The following is a 23,155-nucleotide window of genomic DNA, read 5'->3' as shown; positions in this document are numbered from 1 at the left end:
ATAATGTTAAATTTAAGATTGCATTAAAATATACATAAAGACAAATTTTAAATTATTTTTCAAAAATTAAAAAATATTTTTGGGGTACTGGGTATTGAACTCAGGGCACTCAACCACTGAGCCACATCTCCAGCCTTATTTTGTAGTTTATTTAGAGACAGGGTCTCACTGAGTTGCTTAGCTCCTCTCACTGTTGCTGAGGCTGGCTTTGAACTCTAGATCCTCCTGTCTCAGCCTGCTGGGCCACAGGGATTACAGGCATGTGCCAATGCATCTGGCTAAAATTTTAATTTTTATATAATCAACAATATCCTCTATGTCTCCTTGTTGACTTTATATCATTTGCAAGGTATACTCAGAAGATATCACAAAAATGAATGATAATTTTAAATATTTGCTGCTCCATCAGGAATGTATAGTTATGCTAAGCAGTTTTTTCATGGGCTTAATTTTAATATATGTTTTAAACCACTAGTTGAATAATTAAGTTAGTTTTCATTAACATTTTCAATGAAAAATGTTAATTAAATTGTAATTTGAAAGAGGTATTTCTTTATTAAGTATATACATTATATATATCAGAACATGGTGAAAGATTAATACAAACACACAACTTTAAAATATATATTGACTACATTTGTTTAACAAATTTCTTTAGAACTTATCTAAAGAATCATAAAACTAGTCTGATGTGTAGCATCTGGTACCAGGATTTTGTTCTCTAACATCTATTTATTTAATGAAAATAAACCAGGGAACTATGTAAGTATAGTCCAATGAATAACTGGATCAGCAAAATAAATATAGTACTTTTGTGATCTCTTATTTTTGCAAGAAACCAAGAATGCTTTCAAAATTATGGGTTGGATCAAAAAACCACAGGCACCAGTTTAAAGGATTTTCTGGTAGCCACATTATAAGAACTTTATCAGCAAAAATGTACCAAATGTATGATTAAAGCCAGTCCATAAATGCCATGAGTAAGGCTGGGGTTGTGGCTCAGTGGTACAGCACTTGCCTAGCATGTGTGAGGCACTAGGTTCAATCTCCCACACCACATAAAAATGAATAAATAAAATAAAGATACAAAAAATGCTGTATCTGTTTAAAAAATGCCATGGGCATATAATACAAAAGTTATTATTTCCTCTTTGTCTTATAGTATAGTACTCAGGTTTGATTTTCAATTTGCTTATTGATAGTTGTGTAGAGACTTCATTGTCTTAACTCTTGCAACTATTCAGTATGTCTTGAAGATATATTTCTTCTTCATTTCTGCATTCCAAATCTGAGGTTCCTTTTTGGTCCAGCTGCAACCTGGACCAAACAAAGAGGATTCTGGAAAATATAGTTCTAAACTTCATATAACACAAGCCAGAGGTACCATTATTCATTCTCATGATTACAAGTTCTCTCTTTTAAGTGTGAAATGTTGTGTCCAACTTGTAGCAGAATACAAAAGGATACTTGACTGTCAGATTGAAACTGCCCTTTTTGATAACTACACATTTTAAAATTTCTATCAACACCAATTGACCAACACAGTAAGTTGTATACTACACTGGCTATGATAATGCTAAAGATACATCTCTCCTTAGTAAATTCCAATAACCTGAAAAATTCCAAGTTGCTTAGCTCCTCTCACTTCTTCTTATCAAGGAAGAAGGGAAGTAGGGAAACATAAAGTCGGCCATAGTAGGCCAGGAAAAACTCCAATAAGTATCATAGTCAATTATAATATGATCACATGAATTGAGCATAATGGAAATTAATTAAAAACAATAATAAAAGTAATTTCAAAAACTTTTATTTGCAAATTGAAATAAGTTTTAATTTAGCCATACATCCAATTGAACTTCATAATTGAAATTAATCATTTATATTAGTGAACCATAATGTATGTCAAATGTTGTGTGATATAGCTGAAAGGGTACTGGGAGCAATGGTCATTACTGTAGAGGTTTTTATTAGCAAATAAAAATGATAAACTATGAGCTAGGGGTCTACTTGAAGAATGGCAAACAATTCTATACTTTCAGTTTAAATATTTCTCTTCCAGAATAAATTTCCTCATGCATAAATATGAAAGCCATTTCAAGGCTTTTCCACATTGATTATATTTATTGGGGTTCATTCCATTGTGTGTTTTCACATGCCTATGAAAATATGAGTGAAAACTAAAGGATTTTCCATGATCTTTAGTCTATCTCCCAGTATGAGTTCTCACTTGCTGACTAAGCAATGTGAAAGACTTGAAGTCTTACCTACAATTTTATATCTGTATATTTTCTCTTCAGTATGTGTTCTCACATGCACACTGAAGTGTTAGTAATTATACTGTATGACATTTCTTACATTTCTATGGCTTCTCTCTAATGTGAATTTTCAAATGCCTTTGAAAGAACAAGATACAAGTTGGTATTTTCCTATACTCCTTATATTAATAGAATTTCTCTTCATGCATTATAAGAGGAATGAGGAGCAACTGAAGAATGTATTAATCATGCTTCTCCAGAGAAACATATAGAAACAAATGAGAGAGAAAGATGGAGGGAGAAAAGGAATGAACTCACATAATTATGGAGGCCATGATGTCCCACAATGGCCATCTGCAAGCTGGAATATCAGCTAAGCTGGTGGCAAAGCTTTGTTCAAGTCCAATGACTTGATGACATGAGATACTATTTGGGAAATCTGGGAGTCTAAAGGTTGAGGAACCTGGAGTTCTGACCTTCCAGCATAGGAGAATATACTGACTTCCCAACTTCAGAAGACACAGAGGTCCTTTCCTGTGCCTTTTTCTTCTATTGGTTACCCCCCCCCCCAAAAAAAAAAAAGGCTGGTGCCTATTCTTATTGGGTGAGTGTGGATCTTCCTTACTCAGTCCACTGATTCAAATATCAAACTTTTCCAGAAAAACCTTCACAGACATACTGAGAAGTAATGATTACTCTCTTTCTACACAGCCCTTAATCCAGGCAAGCTGACATCTAAAATTAACAATTGCAGTGGTTCCCTTCAAAAGGCGATGTGCAGTATATATAAGAAGAAATGAGGGATTTGTCACATTTTTTGTAATCAGAGGATTTTTCTCCAGTTTTAGTACTCATGTACTTATTAAAGGATGAAGTGAAACTGTAGATGTCCCTACATTTCTTGTATGTATAGGGCTCTTTTTCATATCAAGGAATAGCTGAAGACTTTCCCACATTAGTTTTATTCATATGTCTTCTTTCCAATGGTAGTTCTAATGTGTACATTAGGAAAGTGAAGTATAAAAACTTTCTCATGTTTTATATTCATAGAATATAAATCCAATATGAGTTCTCACATGTGCCCTAAAGGATAAAGGTCAATGAAGATTTTCCCACAATTTTTAGGTTCATTGGGAGTTTTCACAGGCATCAAAGAAAATGGAAGAATTCTTCACATTTCTTATATTCATGAGGCTTATCTTCACCATGAGTTGTTACCTGTACAGAAATGAATGAAGAAAAAATATCAGCTTTCTTACATTTTGCAGACTCAGAGTATTCTACCCCAATGTGAATTTTATATGAGATCCAAGATACAAGAGACATTTGAAAGATACCCTATATTTCTTACATCAATAGAATTTGTGTCCAGCATGTGATCCCATATATAACTTAACAATCAGTGAATTCTTTCTCACATTTTCTGATTTTATGTAATTCCTCTCCAGCATGAGTTCTCTAGTGTACATTTAGATTTGGAATTGGGCTGCAGGCTATTCAACACTGATTAATCTCATTATGTTTCTCCCCATTTTGAAATATTTTTATACTGTAAATATTAAGATCTTTTTGAGATACTATCCAATTTGCTTACACAAAGCAGTTTTCTCCACATGAATTCTCAAATATCTCTTCTACATCTTGTGCTGATCTGTGCCAAAGAAATAAAGATGAGAATTACAAAATTGGAACCATTTCAGATTTTAAGTGAAGTAGCATAATACTAATTTAAAGTAAAGTGTGATAAAAAATGACTGTTTTGTTATCCTTAGAAGAAACACCCCTGATAATGTTATAACTAACAAGTCAATTAAGGATATAAGATGAAATACCAAAACACACATAATAAAGCCAAAAGAAAACAGGAAATTAGGAACAAATGAATGAAAACAGAGTATGAATAAAAAATAAAGTAGATACAACAAATAATTATATGTAAATCAAAACAACTTTTCAATATTTTTTTGGTACCAGGAATTGAATCCAGAGGCACTTATTCACGGAACAATGTCCCCAGTCCTTTTTTGTATTTTATTTAGAGACAGTGTCCCAATTGCTGAGGCTGGCTTTGAACTCATGATCCTCCTGCCTCAGCCTCTAGAGTTGCTCAGATTACAGGCATGTGCCACTGTGCCTGGCTGACTTTTTCACTTTGAAATAAAAAATAACAACATTGGATAAGAAAGCAAAATTCAACCCTATTCCATTTACCAAAAGAGGTACTTTAAGTATAAAGACAGGCTGAAAGTCAATAATGAAGAAACATATATCCTGGAAATCCTAAGCATAACAAATATGGAATGACTATTAAATATCAGACACAGAGTAACTAGAGATTAAAAGTAACATTTCATAATTATGAGTATTCATTAACCCAGAAAATAAATTAATACTACTCATATGTGCATCTAATATCAGAATTTCAAAATATATGAGGTTGAAAATATGGTAGACATGAAAGGATAGACAAATTTTAAAACAGTTGAAAAATTTGACACTTTTTTTCTAGTAATTATAGAACATATAGTAAAAAGAATAAAGAAGATTTGTATAACAATATCAATCAACTTAATTTAATTGATATTTGTAAAACACCGTGCCCAATAGTTACAGAACACACATTTCTATACTTGGGAATCACACCAAGAAAACTCGTCCATTAAAAAAAAAAATAATGAATAAACTTCAAAGGATTTCAATCATATAGTTTTTTTTCAGACACAAACAGTTATTTTGGGTGTCAAAATAATATCCTTGCATATTTGGCAATTAAGTAATGTACTTGTACTTGACCTCTGGGTCAATGAAGAAAACCAATCTATAGATAAACTGAACAGTAATGAAAGCACAACATAGGAAAATTCATGAAGCACAGCTTAAGTAATGTATATAGAGAAATTGACACTTTTCATTTATATTTGTATATATTTTAATTTATTTTCGAAAAGTAGGGGGCTTATATTCAACAATCTAAGCTTCCAGAGAAGCTAGAAAAAGAAGAAAAAACTAAACCCAAATAAGATAAAAGAAAGTAAAATATAATAGTAGAAATCAATGAAATGGAAATCTGAAGTCAACAGGCAAAGAACAAAGTTAAGGGTTTGTTTTCAAATAATAAATTAGTACTCTCACTTTATCACTGTAGTGATAAAGACAAAAGAAGAAAAACATATCACCAACATCTTGAATGAAAGAGGGGCATCACTATAGACCCTAAATGCATAGACAGGATGAGTTATAAGTAACTCCTTGCCAATAAATTCAACATCATAGAATGGAAATATTTTGCAAAACATGTTACTGACAGAGAAGAAAATAGAAAATTGGAATTGTAGCATATGTAAAAAATTGAATTTGATATTCAAGATCTTCCCACACACTATAAAGTTCATTCATGGATGGCTTCAATAGTAAATTCTATCCAATCCATAATGAAAATTAATAAATGCTGGACACAAAAATCTTTCATATAATAGGGGAAGAGTAACAATTGCCATCTCATTTTATGAGACTTGTAGATCCCTGAAACTAAAGCTTGACCAGGGCATTAAAAGAAAAAAAACATAGACACATTCTTTATAAAATAGATATACAAAATCAATGGATGAAATAGATGCAAAAAATCTCAATGCATTTGTGCACTGAATTTATCTGATAGCTAAAATTTTTCATCCTGCTGCATGCTATGCAGAAGAAAAAGATGTGAACAATTCATTTAGTAAATCATGGCCATACACATGTAGTTCTAGTCCTAGATTGCAAGACTTCAGATCATCAACTCTGTTCTATACCCTTACATTCTTCACCATTGCTCCTGCTATCCCATATTCAGAATATCAAGGAACATGCTTCAAATTTTCCTGTTTAAATTCCACCTGTGACTTCCATCAGTACCTCGGAGATATCTCATAGAACTTGCATCTTGAAATCAACTAATTACTAGAACAAGTTTAAGACAAGTGTTTCAGATACAAATTTTAAGGGATCACTCAAAAACTTAATAGTCAAGCTAGATATCACTTAATGTAATAGTCTTTAAAAACCTAAATTAATGCAAAATTCCATAAGGAACAAAAAAGTGAAATTTAAAACAAAGAGAGAAACCACACTGCACTTATATATATTGGTTTACTGATGTCACCTTAATCCCAGCCCTGGTTGATCTTATTGTCAACTTTACTTTTTCCTGATCTCAATGAGGAAAAAGGGGCCATTTCTGCTCTATAATTTCTCTTCTGGGTTGCTCCTTTAAGGCCAAAGGGCCACCAAAATTGTAGATACAATAATGTTGGGATTATTAAATTCACAAAGAAAAGTTCCTTTAGTTTGCAAAGGTGCCAACATTCATTCAGGGATTAACAGAAACAAATCTCTTTATGTGGAAAAGTTACGGAAAAACAATTTTTATATCAGAAAATTAGGGGGCTTTTAATCAACAATCTAAGATTCCAGAGAAGCTAGAAAAAGAAGAAAAAACTAAACAATTGTATTTCTGCATGCAGTGCACCTTTACTTCCTACTAAGCCACCTTTGGTCTCCCTCACCCCCACCATGTACACACATACAGGCACACACTCAAACACACACAACAAACAAGTGCTCTGAGTGCAGCTGTGGAGTTCTAACATTGTTAAATGCATTACCATTCATGTATTATGATAAAATTTATTTTTTTAAATTCTTCTGGTGACTGGAATCATGCTCTTTTCAAGATATTCCAGATCAATGTAAGAAACACAAAAGTAATAATGATTTAGAGATGGATTTGAATTCTACACTTTCCAGCTAAAGTTTTTGTGAAGATAGGAAAGGAGTAGTACAAACATGTTTGAATCTATGGGCCTATTTTATTTGTTTGTTTGTTTCAATATTTTGGTATTGGAATGCCTAACCACTAAACAACATACTTAGCCCATTGTTTTAGATTTTTTATTTTGAGACAGGATCTTGCAAAGTTGCTTAGGGCTACCTAAGTTGCTGAGGCTGGCTTTGAACTTGTAATCCTCCTACCCCTGCCTCCTGAGCCACTACTACTATAGGCATGTACTAGTGTGCCTGGTCGGATTTAATTTAAAAGATTTCAGTGTATGAGAAGTGTAGGATTCATCCAAATATGTTGTTAGGAAAAATTAAGAAAAAGACCAAACCTAAAGGTACTAGTAGTAAACTTCTTTCTCTGATTTGGTACTCAAATTAATATTATCTTAAAATTGGTTATAATCCCTAGAGGAGATGGTATTTGCTGTTTTCAGCCCATAAGGGAGACTAGGTATGTGACCAAATTCTGAAAGTTTTCAAATATAAGGGAGACTAGGTATGTGACCAAATTATGAAAGTGCTAGAACTCACCAGACATTTTTAACACCCTTTTATCATAACACATTTACCATATATATAGTATCTGTCAAAAGTAATCACTGCAGGCAGAAACAGAAACAACAAATCCACTTGTTTGGGTCTTTTTTCTATTGTACCTCTTCCTTTGAAAAATTACTAAGGGGAAACATCTAGGTGCATGAGGAAACAAATCCACTAAAAGCATGTGAAAGCCAAGTGTATAAGGAAAAATGAATGTTCCAAGGGAGATTTGAAAGAGATACATATATGTTACAGGCCTTACTAATCCCATTCTATAAGGAAGCCCCATCAATGACCACCACTCCAGGTAGTCTGCTTTGCCTCTGCAGGCAGTTTACAGAAATTCAGCATCAATATGGAATTATCATTGTCATTGAATACCAATTCACAGACAAATTCCTGTCAGTTCAAAGTATTTGGGCTAATTTGTTGTTCTAATTGTGAAATAAATGTTCTTTCAATTTTGTGGACACACAAAATAATACAAGAATTACAAAAGAAAACTGATTCTCTTATCTTCAAATGACTGGTGTTGGTGAATACTGACATCCACAGATATTTATTTGCCTCTCTTTATTCTGTGGAGGGCATCTATCTCCTACCTCAATTACAAGCATGTGAAACAAATGAGAGCAGTCATATTAATAAACATACATACATACACACACACACAAATACACACACACAAACACACAAACGTGCCTCCAATTTCCTGCTCCAAACTTAGAGTTCATGCAAGTTCACCAAGATTTTTGAACTTGGGGCTAGAAAAGGCATGAGATAATTTATAGTAATAAAAATAACTTTGAATTATAGGAGGGCATTTTCCCCATGTGGAAGAAGGTGGCCTTCAGTAAAAGAGAATGAAACCAGCAGATAGAATAAAAGATAAAAGAACAGGAGATATAATACAGTTTTTCAAGTTCTGTTTCTAATTGTTTTAAATCAGTTTTGATTGTCATGCATATCTCAAAGTGCATTATATATTCAAATATCCTCTCAATAAATTCTGTTTACCACCACCCCCCCTTGAGCTAGTTTGAACTGGGTTTCTATTGATTGCAAACAAGAAAAGTTAGACTTTAATACAGAGGTATTAAGTTTGGAAGAGATATTTCTTGTTAGTACATTTTCTGTAAATATGAAAGATAAAAATCTAAAAGTTGTGTTTAAAGCAGAAAAAGATGTGCAGAAGAACATATTGTTTTCAAACATGACTCTGGAATTTGAAAGTGATAGAGACACATTGGGGAGAAATATTTGGGGGCAGACTAGTTAAGTAAAAATTTCCTTTTAAGAAGTTATGCTCAGGAACATCTTTTAACTCCCTTATTTGGGTCTGTCAAAATTAGGGATTTCTGATATCCCGTGATAGGTCAGAATTTAACTACTGTCAGATAAAAAACTTTATAATCAGAAAGAGACAGAACTTGGTCCAAGGATTTCATGTTTTTTTTTAATATTTATTTTTTAGTTGTAGTTGGACACAATATCTTTGTTTTATTTATGTGGTGCTGAGGATTGAGCCCAGGGCTTCACCCGTGCAAGATGAGTGCTCTACCACTGAGCTACAGCCCCAGACCCATGCTTTTTTATTTCATGTCAAAACATTTTTTTTACTGGGAGCTTAATCTAAAGGTGCTCTACCACTGAGCTGTAACCCCAGCCCTTTTTTCATTTATTGAAAATTTGAGATGGAGTTTCACTAAATTGCCCAGGCTGGCCTTGAATTTCCAATTCTCTGTCTCAGTTTTCTGAGTATCTGGGATTTGCTTCATGTCAAATATAATGTCCAAACAATGTTGAAGTATTTCCTGAGCTATCTATTTGAGCATTTACAATCATTTAAATAACAATAGTTTGGGGGTTGGAAAAATATCTCAGTGGTAGAGCAATTGCCTGCAATGTTTGAGGTCCTGGATTCAATATCCCAGCACCACTATCAATCAATAAATCAATTAACCAACCAATCAATCAATATCCCTAGTTCTTGAACTGCTCATTTATGTTTGAGAGCACATTACACAGAGGGTGCCCATAGCCTGTGGTAAAACTTCTCCAGTAAATTCCAGGCTGCTGATACAGAAATGAAAACAATAGTCTAATTATTTTTTGTTATGTTTCCAAGTGCAAAAAGGCTGTAGAGTTTTCCCCAGATTTGATTTCTGAATGTGAATTATTTTAACTATGACTTTACAACAGTAAAATGAGCTCTCCTCAATGTTATTTGCTGTGTTTGGGGAAAAACATACAAGTCTCTCTCAAAATAGATAGAGAATACTAATCCCTGTCAATCAAAGCTGGCAAGGTCTCTGCTGGTATAACATTCACAAAAGCCTTGTGTATCTCCTGTATATGTAGCAGGGATTAACTTTATTAGGTAAAAGACTCTTTCCATAGTTCTTTCCTAAATAGTTCCATCTATATTCCTGACTATCTTAATTCCTCTTATAATTTTTCTTATATTTTACTATAAGCAGCAAAAAGAAATCAGGCTGCACTGTCAATATTTTGTCTGGAAATCTCAGCTAACTGTCCAAGTTCATTGTTTATGAGTTCTTCTTTCCATGTAACTGCAGGTCACAAGTCAGTTAAGTTTCCTGCCAGGATATTCACTTTCCTCTAGTCTACAGTAACATTTTCCTCATTTTTGAGCTCTTACTAGCAGTAATTTTAACATCCATGCATATTCCTGAAATCTGCTTAAAATGAATTGTATATTATATAAGGCAATATGTGTTTCCCACCATATTCTCAATTCCATCTGAATCCTCATTAGTAGAGTTATTAACACAACATTTCTACTAATAGTCCACTCAAAGCAATCTAGGCTTTTTCTATCATTGCCCAATTCAAAAGTCATTTTCATATTTTTAGTTATTTATTATAGCAACACCCCATTCCAAGTTCTAAAATCTGTACCAATCAAGATTTGACCAGAGAAACAATTTGAGCAAACTATGTGTTTGGCTAGACAAGTCTAAAGTCCGTATGGCAGTTAGTTCGCAATTATAGGTTGGAACACTGAGGCAGAAGATGAATCTCCTTTGCTTAGGTGGAATTTCTTTATCTCATAGACAATTCAACTCTGTTTTTCATGCCTAACAATTGGTTGAATCAGATAAACCTAGATTATTTATGGTATTCTTTCTATTTTAAGTTTAGTTGATCATCTACCTTAATACTGTCTGCACATTAATTCTACTTGACAATGTAACACAAAATATTCACAGGTACCAGGAATTAGAAATATTCATAGGAAAAAGGAATTAGGATATAGACAAGTTTGGGGGATACCATCATTTCTCCAAATGTTTTCTTGAAATAATTCAACTGCTTCATCAACATATCCTTTATTAAATTTTGTTTGGTTAACACATTTTCATTATACAACGTATTTTTTCCTGAATTCCTCATCAACCAGAAAAATATAATCATCCAAAGGCAAGTAGATACTGAGATGTTGTACCATTAGAAACTCCTCAGTGCCCAGAATCTGGACTCGTTTGAGAATTTTCTTGCCTGTTCTAGTGAAAAAAAATTTTTTATCACAGTAACCAAAAGACCTGACAAGAACAACTTAGAGAAGTTAATATGGGGCTCGTGGATTTAGAGATTTCAGTCTATAGCTAGCCAACTTCATAGTTCTGGGCCAAAGGTGAGTTAGAATATCATGGCAGAAGAGCATAGTGGAGGAAAGCAGATCAGGGCATGACAACAAGAAAGCAGAGAAAGCTCTGCTCACCAGGGACAAAATATAAACCCCAAAGGCAAGCCCCTAGTGACCTATCTCCTCCACTCCCAACCTACCTGCCTATAGCTATCAATCCAATCAATCCACATTAGTTGGATTAATTGACTGATTAGGTTATAACTCTCATAACCTAACCATTTCACCTCTGAACCTTCTTGCTTTGTCTCACATGTGAGCTTTTGGGGGACACACCAAATCTAAACTATTACATTTCATCCCTGATCCTTAAAAGCTCATGCCCATCTCTCAATGAAAAATATATTTAGTCCATTTTTAAGGTCCCCATAGTCTTAACAGTTCCAGCATTACCCAAAATTTCAAGTCCAAGTCTCCTCTGAGACTCAAGGAAAACTCTTAGCATGAACACCTGTAAAAATCAAAAGCAAGTTACATATATCCAATATATAATGCACAGAGCAAATATTTCTAGTCCACAAGGGCATAGAAAGAAAGGATGGGTCCAAGGCAAGACTGAAATCCAGCTGGGCAAATAAGTTCTGAAGTTCCATGTCCAGCATCTGTGGCATATGGCATTATGACATTTTCTCCAAGGGCCTTGTGCAGCTCTGCCCTTTTGGCCTTGTTGGTTACAGCCCACACAGGCTCTTTCTTGGCTTGTCTCTGCTCAATTCCTGCAGCTTTCTTTAGCAGATGTTCCATGTTACTAGTGTCTCTTAATCTCAGGGATCTCCACTGTAGTTTTGATTTCCTTATCACATCTTCATTCACTACTTTTTTTTAGAAGCAGCCACAGGGACTCTGACCCCGCTACACTTTGCCCAAACACCCAGTTATTCCTTTGAAATCTCAGTGGTATCCTCTATAAACCACTTACTCCATTATCCTGCAATCCTGCAGAACCAGAATTACATGGTTGATGCTGCCACCATCTTGAGCAGCAGCCAAATCTCCTAGGATCATGGATGCAGCACCCTCTGAATGCATGGGTGGCCAAGCATAGTGAAACAACTTCCTAGCCCCCGCAATGCAGACAGGGTTCCCAATGGTCTCTTCTCAAAGGAATTTTTACTTTTACACCCTGAGCTGGAGATGGGTGTGGTTTTGCCAATTCCAGAGATGCCCTAAATCTTCTTTCCTATAGTCTCTTTGTAAAGTACTTAACATCTCTTTAGTATTGCTAATGTATTTAACAACCACAAATTTCTTAGCCTCAGTTTTACTTATACTTTTATGGCCAAACTTTTTTTGACCAAACAAGTTTTAAAAATCTTTCTGCTCTGCTTTCTACTCCTGATTATCACAGTAAGTTTGTCTAAATGTCACCAACAATATCCATGCAACCTCCTAATGTTGTGCTGCCTTGAAATTTCCTTCACCAGATTAACTAGTATGTCACCTTTAAATTCAGCCTCACAGAAAGCCTCAAGACATGGACAAAATATAGACAATTTCTTTGTCAGAATGTAACATGAATGGCTTCTACTCCAATTGTTAGTTCAGTTCTCCTCCATTGAAACCTCATAAGTCTAGTATTTCCTGCCCAGAAGTCCTATCAGCATTCTGGTTTTCTGAGCTACCAGCAGAATCATCCATTAATCATCCATTCTAAAGCTTCTCCAGCTTGCATCTATAGCCTTTTCAAAATTCCTCCCACCACAAATCATATCCAAAGACTTCTGAACCACATGGTCAGGTTATTCTGAGCAACAACCCCACTTCTGTGTACCAATTTCTGTTTTAGTCAGCTTATTCATCACTGTGATCAAAAACCTGACAAGAACAGTATAGAAGAAGGAAAGTTTATTTGGTACACAGTTTAAGAGACCTCAGTTCATAAATGGCTGACTTCTTATACACCCCAAAGGCATGCACCTACCTTCTCCAGCTATACCCTACCTGCATACAGTTACTACCCACCTAATCTAAATCAGTAATTTAATCCACTATTTAGGCTACAACTGTCATAAACTAATCATTCCACCTCTGAACCTTGTTCCAATTTCTCACACATGTGCTTTTAGGGGACTTCTCATATCTGAGCTCTAATACTGCCCTGGTAGGGAACAATTGCAAAAATATGCATCACTTGATCCTAGAGTCTGTTTGCTTTATAAGAACACCTTAAACATGGCCAATCTATATATAAATACACCTGTTAAGTAATTTATCAAGATCATAACTTCAGTTAGAGTTGAGCCTATGTCCTTTTTGCATTAATCTATATGAGAAAGAATGGGTGATACAGCTGTGTTTTACAAACTGACATGTATTTTACAGTGAAAGTCTAGTGATTGCAAGAGTAAAATTGAAATAAGTAATTTGAAATTATCCATATGGCTGCCTATTTGACAATAAAAATAAAAACAGGGAGCTTGGGAAGAAAATGGATATTAATGAACATAAACCAATACCATTCCAAATAGAAATAGGGTAATTGAAAAGTTATAGCTGTGTAAATAATAAAGACTAAAAGACTTCCAGATTTTAAAATAAAGTATGATAAAAGAGGAATTATACATTTTCATGTAGTATCATATAGTGGGAAATGTACCTTTAAATTTTGAGTTAGAATTATTAGAACTGGTTCACATTCATATATGATCCTTTGGGAATAATAAAACTTTAATCAGAAATAGAAAGTTTCCTGATATAAACTATTTACTCACAATAGAAAAATCTGAAAATAATTATAAGCAAACAGGGCAACAAAATAAAAAATAACAATTCTAAAGACTACTAGAAAAAATTAAAAAAGTAAAATTAAACATCACTATGAAGTTAAAAGGAAAATGAAAAGCAAAAGAGGCACAATTAATGTAACCAGCAGAGAAATTTCAAATACCTAAATTATTCTGGAGGGTTGGAATATCCTCTAATTTTCTTCCAGAGTCCTGTCTCAGAATATTGGGGAATATAGGCTTCAAGAATCTGAACTCGTTACTCTCAGAATCTCCTTTCAGGCACACCTCATACTGGTAGCTCTGAGACAGGGTCCCTGTGCCGCTGACATCCACCAGGTGGCCAGGAAAGTGGCCCTCAGGCACCGAATACACACCCAGCGGCGCCGACTCACTCCTTCTGCACAGCCTCACCACCACGAACACCAGCACAGAGAACAGGAAGAGCGATGACACAGAGGCCAAGGCGATGACCAAGTAGACAGTAAGCGAGTCCCCTTGAGCGCGCTCGGGCGCCACTTCCGGGAGCGGCAGGTAGGGCTGGGAGAAGCCATCCACCAGCAGCACGTGCAGCGTGACGCTGGCAGACAGCAGAGGCTGGCCATTGTCCTTGACCAGCACCACCAGCCTGTGCCTGGCCGCGTCGCGCTCGCTCAGCAGCCTGGCAGTGTGCACCTCGCCATTGTGCGCCCACACGCCAAACATCCCTGGCTCCGTGGCCTTGAGCAGCTGGTATGACAGCCAGGCGTTCTGGCCTGAGTCTCTGTCCACTGCCACCACCTTGGTGACCAGGTAGCCCTGCTCTGCCGCCCTGGGCACCAGCTCCGTGCAGGGTGCAGAGGCATTCTGCATTGGGTACAGCACGAAGGGCGAGTTGTCATTGTCGTCCAGCACCACCACTCGCACCAGCGCCTGGCTGCTGAGCGCGGGCGAACCTTGGTCTGTGGCGCCCACTCGGAACTCGAATGCCTGCAGGGCCTCGAAGTCCAACGCCCTCAATGCGAACAGCTGCCCATTGTCCGCGTTGATGGAGACCAGTGAGGCGAGCGGCAGGTGCGGGTCCTGGTTTGGCAGCAGCGAGTAGGTGATCTGGGCGTTGGTGCCTGAGTCTCTGTCTGTGGCGCTGACACTGCCTATGTGTAGGGCTGGCTGGTTGTTCTCACGCACCAACAGCGTGTATGACATTTGCGTGAAAGCAGGGGTATTGTCGTTAACGTCCGAGACGAGGATTATTATGCTGTGCTCGGTTTTCAGCCTTGGTGTCCCCAAGTCAGTGACAGTAATAGTGATATTATACTGGGCTCTTGTCTCTCTATCTAGAGCTCCTTCTGTTACCAGCCTGTAGAAGTTCTCGACTGAAGGTTTCAGCGTGAATGGAACATCATCTTGGATGGAGCAAACCGTCCTTCCATTTTCCCCAGAGTCTCGGTCCCGAGTCCTAAACAGAGCCACTTCTGTCTCAGGGGAATTTTCAGGAATAGGGCTGGTAAATGATGAGATACTTAGTTCTGGGGAGTTGTCATTAACATCCAACACTTTGATAGAAACAGAGCATTTCCCAGAAAGTCCTCCCCCATCAGATGCCTCTATATCTAGTTCGTATGAAGATATGGTTTCAAAATCTAGCATTTTAATTAGTCGAATTTCTCCTGAAAGGCTATTTAGCTCAAAAGTTTTTCCTATCTCTTGAGAACTATAAAAAAGCGAGTATGTTATCTGTCCATTTGCTCCAGCATCTAAATCCCTAGCAGAGACCTTGACAACTAGGGAACCTATAGGGCTGTTCTCTGGGACCTGCACCTCATAGAGTATCTGCTCAAACTGAGGGGCATTGTCATTGACATCCAAGACCAGGACACGAATCTGAGTGGTGCCAGATCGTGGTGGAGAGCCGCCATCCAGCGCTGTCAGGGTTAATCTGAACTCAGACTGCTCCTCCTGATCTAGCTCTTTGTCCAGCACCAGCTCCGGGTATTTCCGGCCATCTCCCCGTTTGATTGTGGAAATATGGAAATGAGAGTTGCAACCAATATTGTAGTTTTGAACGTTGTTGTTGCCCACGTCCAAGTCCTGAGCTTTCTTCAGAGGAAAAACAGTACCAGGAGGGCTATTCTCTAGGATTTTTAGGATCATTTCTCTTTCAGAAAACTCAGGAGAATGATCATTTATGTCTCCCACCAGGAGCTCAGCTCGAAATACCTCCAGAGGTTTATTCAGTAACACTTGGAAATGCATTACACAGGGCTCGGTGGGGCCGCAAAGCTGCTCCCGGTCTAATTTTTCATTTAATATCAACTTCCCGGTCTGCAGATCCAGCTGCAAACGTGGTTCGTTATCCTCAGAGGCCACCCGGGCTCCCCGCGCAGCTAGCTCCCCCATTCCTAGTTCTAGATCCTTAGCCAGGTCAGCCACAAAAGAGCCGCTCTCAGTTTCCTCCATCACAAAATAGCGTCGGAGTCCCCAGCCTGCCTGAGCCACTCCGGATAAGAGAAAGAGAATCAGAACTTGCCTTTGTTTGCGCACCCTTCCGGACTCCATCTTTACTTCTGCACACACCTTTTCAAGAACAGGGGTCAGCAGTACCTTATGGAGCAATGGAACTGAGACACTGGTCGATCTTTTAGTTGATAACCTGTCTGGAAAGGTAGGTAAGCAGCATTCTCTGGAGACTTACTGGTCCGGCTCTGCTTACGGGCTTTTCTTTTTTAACTGGGGATCTGAAGTAGAGTTCCTAGCATTTATTGGCGTTTCTTTCTTTTAAAGCATTAGCCTGCAGCGCCACCATGCGTTATTTTTGCTTGGAAATGAATTGCTACAATGTCTTTATCCAACTTTTAGAAGTTTGGAAATTGAGGAGAATATGTAATAACTAAATCATGCAATTATAATTTTTTATTTCTTCATTCAAAGAAGTATTATTGATATCTGTGTCTCTGGTTCTGAAAATACATCAGTAAACAATCCAGACATGCCCCTGCCCTTCTAAACCAATATTCTGGATAGGAGTGCTCTGAGGAAAACTGAGAAGTGAAAGAAGGCATAATGATCATTCATCTTGTAAAATTAAGGACACATAGCCATGTGATTTTTAAAAAAGTATCAGCAACATGCTTTGCCCTCGATTTACTTTCAAATGCTTGATGTAGCTCAGCCAGTAAGAACCATAATACTGGCCAATAAATTTTTCAGTCATAGGAAAATGTATATGAAGGTACTTTTACATCTCTTGCCCTGTTTTTTCTTACTAACATTTATCATTTTTCATAGCATGGATGTACATATTTATTTCTTTCCTATGTCATTCATGAATACTAGAACTTTGTTTTGTTCATTCTGCACCCCCCCCCCCCCAAATAATCCCTGGCTCATGGTAGATGCTCCATAAATATTTGTCAAATGGACCAGTGGATAAATCACAATTAATTTTAAAATTCTGATAGATGGATTCTTCCCCTACTATAGACATCTCTTCTTTTTCTGGGATCCCAGTTGTTAGATAAGCTCTATTAAATAAGACAGAGTATTCCCAAGTATCTATTTTTGATACATCAAGCATTTAAAATAACTTGAAATAATTCACAGTGATATTAAATGTCTTTTCATTGAATGATAAAATACCTTGGCTCTTTCTAACCCAAGAGATACACTGCAAAAAGAAATAATATGACAATAAGGTTATGAATATCTTACAAATAAGGTATACATCTCTTTTAGATACACATTTTACATTGTCAACAGCATTTCACACAAACACTATTATGATACTAATGATATTCAAAAGCTCTATCTTATATATCAGAATTTTCTAAGAATTTCTATTAAACAATTGGGAAGTACATTGGAAATATCCTTCAGTTCTTCTCAAATTATATATTTTAGCAAAACTTGTACATGACTCTTCCACACTACTAATAGTGTACAACCCTTTTGATGGAAAATGATATTGTTAATAGAAAAAGCCATAATAAAGGGCTGGGGCTGTGGCTCAGAGGTAGAGCACTTGCCCACAATACGTGAGGCACTGGGCTGGATCCTCAGCACCACATAAAACTAAAATAAAGTTATTGTGTCCATCTATAACTAAAAGATAAATACTTTTTAAAAGTCATAATAAAATCTCAAATTAATAGTAAGCTCTAATTCACCAGTATATGCAAGAATATCTAAACATGCTTTTAAACAAGAAAAAAGCCTCACTTAGCTATCTTAAAAGAAAGTTATTTTATTTTATTTTGTGATGCAGGGGATTGAACCCAGGACCTCATACATGCAAGGCAAATACTCTACCAACTGAGCTATATTCCCAGCCCAGAAAATTAATTTTTAATAATCCCAGGAGACAAAACTTATTGGAAGGAAATGAAACATCTACAACAGGAAAATCTACACCAAAGTTATTTTTTGGATATCTCCTTCCTTCTTGTCTCTCAGAGGATTGACTTTCTGTATTTCTTTCACATATTTAGCCAAACAAAATATCACTTGCAATGCTTGAGAAAATCTGATAATTATATTCTGAAAGTTGATATAAAGAGTAGGAAAGACTTTAAGTTGATGTAATCCTACTATAAAATAAAATCATGCATTTTTACAGATATTTCTCCATTTAAATATGCTACACAGGAAAGCATATTATCAGATAAACAGGAAATACTAACCATTCATTATATTATGCTTGTCTTCAAATCATCAAATTTAGAAAAAAATTACTAGACAACAATGAAATAGAATGGGGCTGGCATCATATTCAAATCAGTACTATTTGATGTTGAAATGCTGATAAATAAGCTGAGCACAGTGGCTCATGCCCAGCAGCTCCAGAGGCTGAGGCAGGAAGATCACATGTTCCAGGCCAGCTTCAGCAATTTAGCAAGGCCATAAGCAAATTAGAAAAATCTGGTCACAAAATAAAAAATAAAAAGGTGCTGGGGATGTCCCTCAATGTTAAAGCACCCATGGGTTCAATAACTAATACTTTAAAAAAAGTTGATAGAAGAGATATCTGCAACTTTTCAGTAATGAGTAAAGTTGAAATTTTGTTGTCACCATCAAGTAAAAATGATAAAAGAGAAGGAAATTATGAGACTACATTAGAAAAAAATTTCTTATTAACTAGAAAAATCAATGAAAAACATTAGAAAATTTTATATGAACCCAAAATATAATGGAGATCTATTATACTTAGAAAGAAATTAACCTGTATCCCGAATGATCTGAAAACCAACAGTCACTAATTATCCAAAACAATTTGCAAAGCTAGAATTTTACTCTGCGTCATTCACAGTCCCTTGATGATTGTGATTAATAGACTGCAGAAACTTGAAGTCGCTAGTCCCTGAGCCTTCCTTTAGACAAACCTCATACTGGTAGCTCTGAGACAGGGTTCCAGTGCTGCTGACATCCATCAGGTGTCCAGGAAAGTGGCCCTCAGTCACCGAATACACACCCAGCGGCGCCGCCTTGCTCCTCCTGCACAGCCTCACCACCACGAACACCAGCACAGAGAACAGGAAGAGAGACGACACCGACGCCAAGGCGATGACCAAGTAGACAGTGAGCGAGTCCCCTTGAGTGCGCTCGGGCGCCACTTCCGGGAGCGGCAGGTAGGGCTGGGAGAAGCCATCCACCAGCAGCACGTGCAGCGTGACGCTGGCAGACAGCAGAGGCTGGCCATTGTCCTTGACCAGCACCACCAGCCTGTGCCTGGCCGCGTCGCGCTCGCTCAGCAGCCTGGCGGTGCGCACCTCGCCATTGTGCGCCCACACGCCAAACACTCCGGGCTCCGTGGCCTTGAGCAGCTGGTATGACAGCCAGGCGTTTTGGCCTGAGTCTCTGTCCACTGCCACCACCTTGGTGACCAGGTAGCCCTGCTCTGCCGCCCTGGGAACCAGTTCGGTGCAGGGCGCAGAGGCGTTCTGCATTGGATACAGCACGAAGGGCGAGTTGTCATTGTCGTCCAGCACCACCACTCGCACCAGCGCCTGGCTGCTGAGCGCTGGCGAGCCTTGGTCTGTGGCGCCCACGTGGAACTCGAACGCCTGCAGGGCCTCGAAGTCCAGCGCCCTCAGCGCGAACAGCTGCCCATTGTCTACATTGATGGAGACCAGCGAGGCGAGGGGCAGTTGCGGGTCCTGGTTTGGCAGAAGCGAGTAGGTGATCTGGGCGTTGGTGCCTGAGTCTCTGTCTGTGGCTCTGACACTGCCTATTTGCAAGGCAGGGCTGTTGTTTTCTCTCACCAACAGAGTATAGGACGTTTGGGAGAAGGTAGGGGCGTTGTCGTTGACGTCGGAGACCACTACTGTTATGTTGTGTGTGGTTTTCAATCTGGGTGTTCCTAAATCAGTGATTGTGATGGTGAGATTATATTCCATTCTTATCTCTCTGTCCAGGGGGTGCTCTGTTACCAGAGTGTAGAAATTCTTGAAAGTAGGCTTCAAGAGAAAGGGGAGGTTGTCTTGAATTGAGCAAATCATCCTCCCATTGTCCCCAGAGTCTTTGTCCCGGATACTGAAAACAGCGACCACCACCTCTGGTGAAGAGTTTTCTGGTATGAGGCCAGTAAGAGATGTCATGGCTATTTCTGGTGGGTTGTCATTCACGTCTACAACCTGAACTATAATGACTGATTTTCCAGAAAGACCCCCACCATCAATGGCCTGAATATTTATTGTATAAGACTGAATAATCTCAAAATCAAGAATTGTTTTCAAATGGATGTTACCAGAAATTGGGTGAATTTCAAATGTTTTCCGCACATCTCTAGTGATATGAGAAAATGAATAAGATAGTTCTCCATTTATTCCTGCATCTAAATCTGTAGCAGACACTGTGATTATCAAGGAGCCCACAGGGCTGTTCTCTGGGACCTGCACCTCATAGACTGGTCTCTCAAACTCTGGGGCATTATCATTGATATCAAGGACAACAACTTGAATCAGTGAAGTTCCAGACCTTGGTGGGGACCCTCCATCTAAGGCTGTTAAAGTTAAAATAATTTCAGGCTCCTTTTCCCGATCCAGAGATTGGTCAATTACCAGCTCTGGGTATTTTCTGCCCTCAACACTCTCTTGTATGTTAAGGTGAAAGTAAGGATTGGGGCTTACTGTATAGGTTTGAACACCATTCCTTCCTACATCTAAGTCCTGAGCACTATCCATTTGAAATGAAGTTCCTGGTGTAGTACCTTCAGATATTTTTAGAAGTATGTGTTCATCTAGGAACATAGGAGTGTGATCATTTATGTCTTTGATCAAAAGCTCAGCCCGAAAAAATTGCAAAGGATTTTCAAATAACACCTGGAAATGCAATATACAGGGCGTAGTGATATCACAAAGTGCCTCCCGGTCCAGTTGCTCATTTAAGACCAAGTTTCCAGTCTGCTGTTCCAACCTCAAGTAAGGTTTATAGTCATCAAAGATGACTCTGGCCCTCCGTGCAGCCAGATCTTCCACACTGGAATCCATATCTTTTATTACATTGGCTATGAAGGAGCCAATCTCCATTTCCTCTGCCACAGAATATCTCCAGGTCTCAGAACACACCAAAGACCCTCCCAGCAAAACAAAGGAAAGCAGCACTTGCCTTATCTGCTGAGCAATTCTCTCTTGCAGATCCATGGCTTCTTAGTTGAACTCCTTTCTGTGGAAACGTTTCAACTCAATCTCTAGCAGCTCTGGGAGTTGCTCCTATATCCTGGACTTTAGACAATCTATATTTTGCAATCCTGTCCAGAGGATGTTGTTGCCCTGTCTTACTTTGAAAAGCCGCCTTTCTCCTGTTTTCTCCAGCACTCTCAGTTTCACTGGTTAAGGGAAACCAGAGCATCTGCTCCTACGAAAATTTCTGCATCTTATCCTGCAGCGCCACCATGTGACTCTGCAGATTTTCAGGTTTTAGACAAAGTCAAATAAGTTCTAGATGAAATATTATCTATGTGTTTCTTAATTTAAATTATATTTTCCTATCAGAATTGTGTTCTTTATGACATATGATCCTGTTATCACTGAGTCATTTACACAATAAAACCATAATTTGCTGGAACAGTGGTAGATATAAAATCGTATTTAAGATGTAGTCCCTTCATCAAATTTAAGTTATGATCTCTTTGTGAAGACAATAAAGATAGTTAAGAGGACCCTTGCATGCAATTGACTTAGCAAGTAAGAGGTTCTCAGGAAAACTGGAAATAGGAATTTAGAGGTTTTCTCTAGTTATTAGCAAATACTCCAGAAAGACAGCAAGAAAGATGCTATGCACTTGAAAGTGAACGTAGCATATGTGAGTAGTTGTTTGGGGGTAGGGTGGGAATTTTAGGCCAGGTAAATGGTACCATTCACTTGAGGATATACCATTGAAGACTTAACCTGGCAAGGTAGAAAATCAAATGCTCAACAGTAAATAAAGTAAGATAATCTGCATCCACATCACGGCAACATTAAAATTTGAAAAAAAAAAAAAACAAGACCCCAGTTTAGTTGTAAAACATCATTTTGTAGACCCAGCATTTCCAGAGAAACAATTCTAAATATTTTAATATCTATTCATAATTTATTCAGCAGATAATTATTGAGCATATACTTTGTGCTAGGCATAACTATAAGTGTTAGGAATAGAATGGTAACCAGACACAGTTTCTGCTATGAAAGAGTGCCGCAGTCTGGCTGGGCACAAATCACCAGCCACTGAAGCAGGAACAAACTTTATTTTTAAACTGCAGGAAAACACTTCACACAGCTCCCGGGGAATCCTCCCGAACGCCACGAGGCTTGTCCAGGAACCCCCAGCTGGAAATATCTCTCCCGGAAATCCCTCCTCCTGCACTTCCCCAACCAATGGGAACTCTCGGGGAATCCCCGGAAATCCCCGAGAACTCCAAAATAGTGCAAGAACTCAAAAGTTGCGGCAGAGGCGGATAGTAATGCCTCGCCTGTCAATCAATACTGTTGGCAAAATGCCAGGGGCCATACAGACTCGGCCGTGGCTCTCAGCAAAAGAGACAGAAAAATTATCATATATTTAAAATAGAGCACAATGCCGCAGTCTGGCTGGGCACAAATCACCAGCCACTGAAGCAGGAACAAACTTTATTTTTAAACTGCAGGAAAACACTTCACACAGCTCCCGGGGAATCCTCCCGAATGCACGAGGCT

General features: G+C 37.9%; 2 protein-coding genes across 3 annotated transcripts; both read right to left on the bottom strand.

Annotated features, from left to right (window-relative positions):
* Window positions 1-217: 217 nt before the first annotated feature.
* Pcdhb15 (protocadherin beta 15) lies at window positions 218-16,881 on the bottom strand. 2 transcript variants are annotated; one of them, XM_048811672.1, is made up of 3 exons: window positions 14,171-16,881; window positions 3,850-3,906; window positions 218-3,473 (listed from the first exon to the last, which is right to left on the bottom strand). In XM_048811672.1, the coding sequence occupies exons 1-2, from the start codon at window positions 16,542-16,544 to the stop codon at window positions 3,890-3,892; spliced, it is 2,391 nt and encodes a 796-aa protein (XP_048667629.1). In that variant the 5' UTR covers window positions 16,545-16,881; the 3' UTR covers window positions 218-3,473; window positions 3,850-3,889. The 2 variants fall into 2 exon arrangements, with proteins under 2 accessions (XP_048667629.1, XP_015340774.1); XM_015485288.2 differs by lacking the exon at window positions 3,850-3,906 and having other exon boundaries at window positions 14,171-16,879.
* Window positions 16,882-17,367: 486 nt separating this feature from the next.
* LOC107141955 (protocadherin beta-18-like) lies at window positions 17,368-22,647 on the bottom strand. Its single transcript, XM_015485276.2, has one exon. It carries the CDS (start codon window positions 21,620-21,622, stop codon window positions 19,271-19,273), a length of 2,352 nt encoding a protein of 783 aa, XP_015340762.1. The 5' UTR covers window positions 21,623-22,647; the 3' UTR covers window positions 17,368-19,270.
* Between the last annotated feature and the right edge of the window lie 508 nt (window positions 22,648-23,155).

This window comes from Marmota marmota, unplaced genomic scaffold (genome assembly GCF_001458135.2).
Source record: "Marmota marmota marmota unplaced genomic scaffold, marMar, whole genome shotgun sequence".
In the NCBI taxonomy this organism is placed as follows: Eukaryota; Metazoa; Chordata; class Mammalia; order Rodentia; family Sciuridae; genus Marmota; species Marmota marmota.
This window is presented reverse-complemented; position numbering and strand designations above follow the sequence as displayed.

What these genes read in the sequence shown, in the direction of transcription:
- Pcdhb15 (XM_048811672.1), bottom strand. Translation starts at nt 16,544, where the DNA reads ATGGAGTCCGGAAGGGTGCGCAAACAAAGGCAAGTTCTGATTCTCTTT.
- LOC107141955 (XM_015485276.2), bottom strand. Translation starts at nt 21,622, where the DNA reads ATGGATCTGCAAGAGAGAATTGCTCAGCAGATAAGGCAAGTGCTGCTT.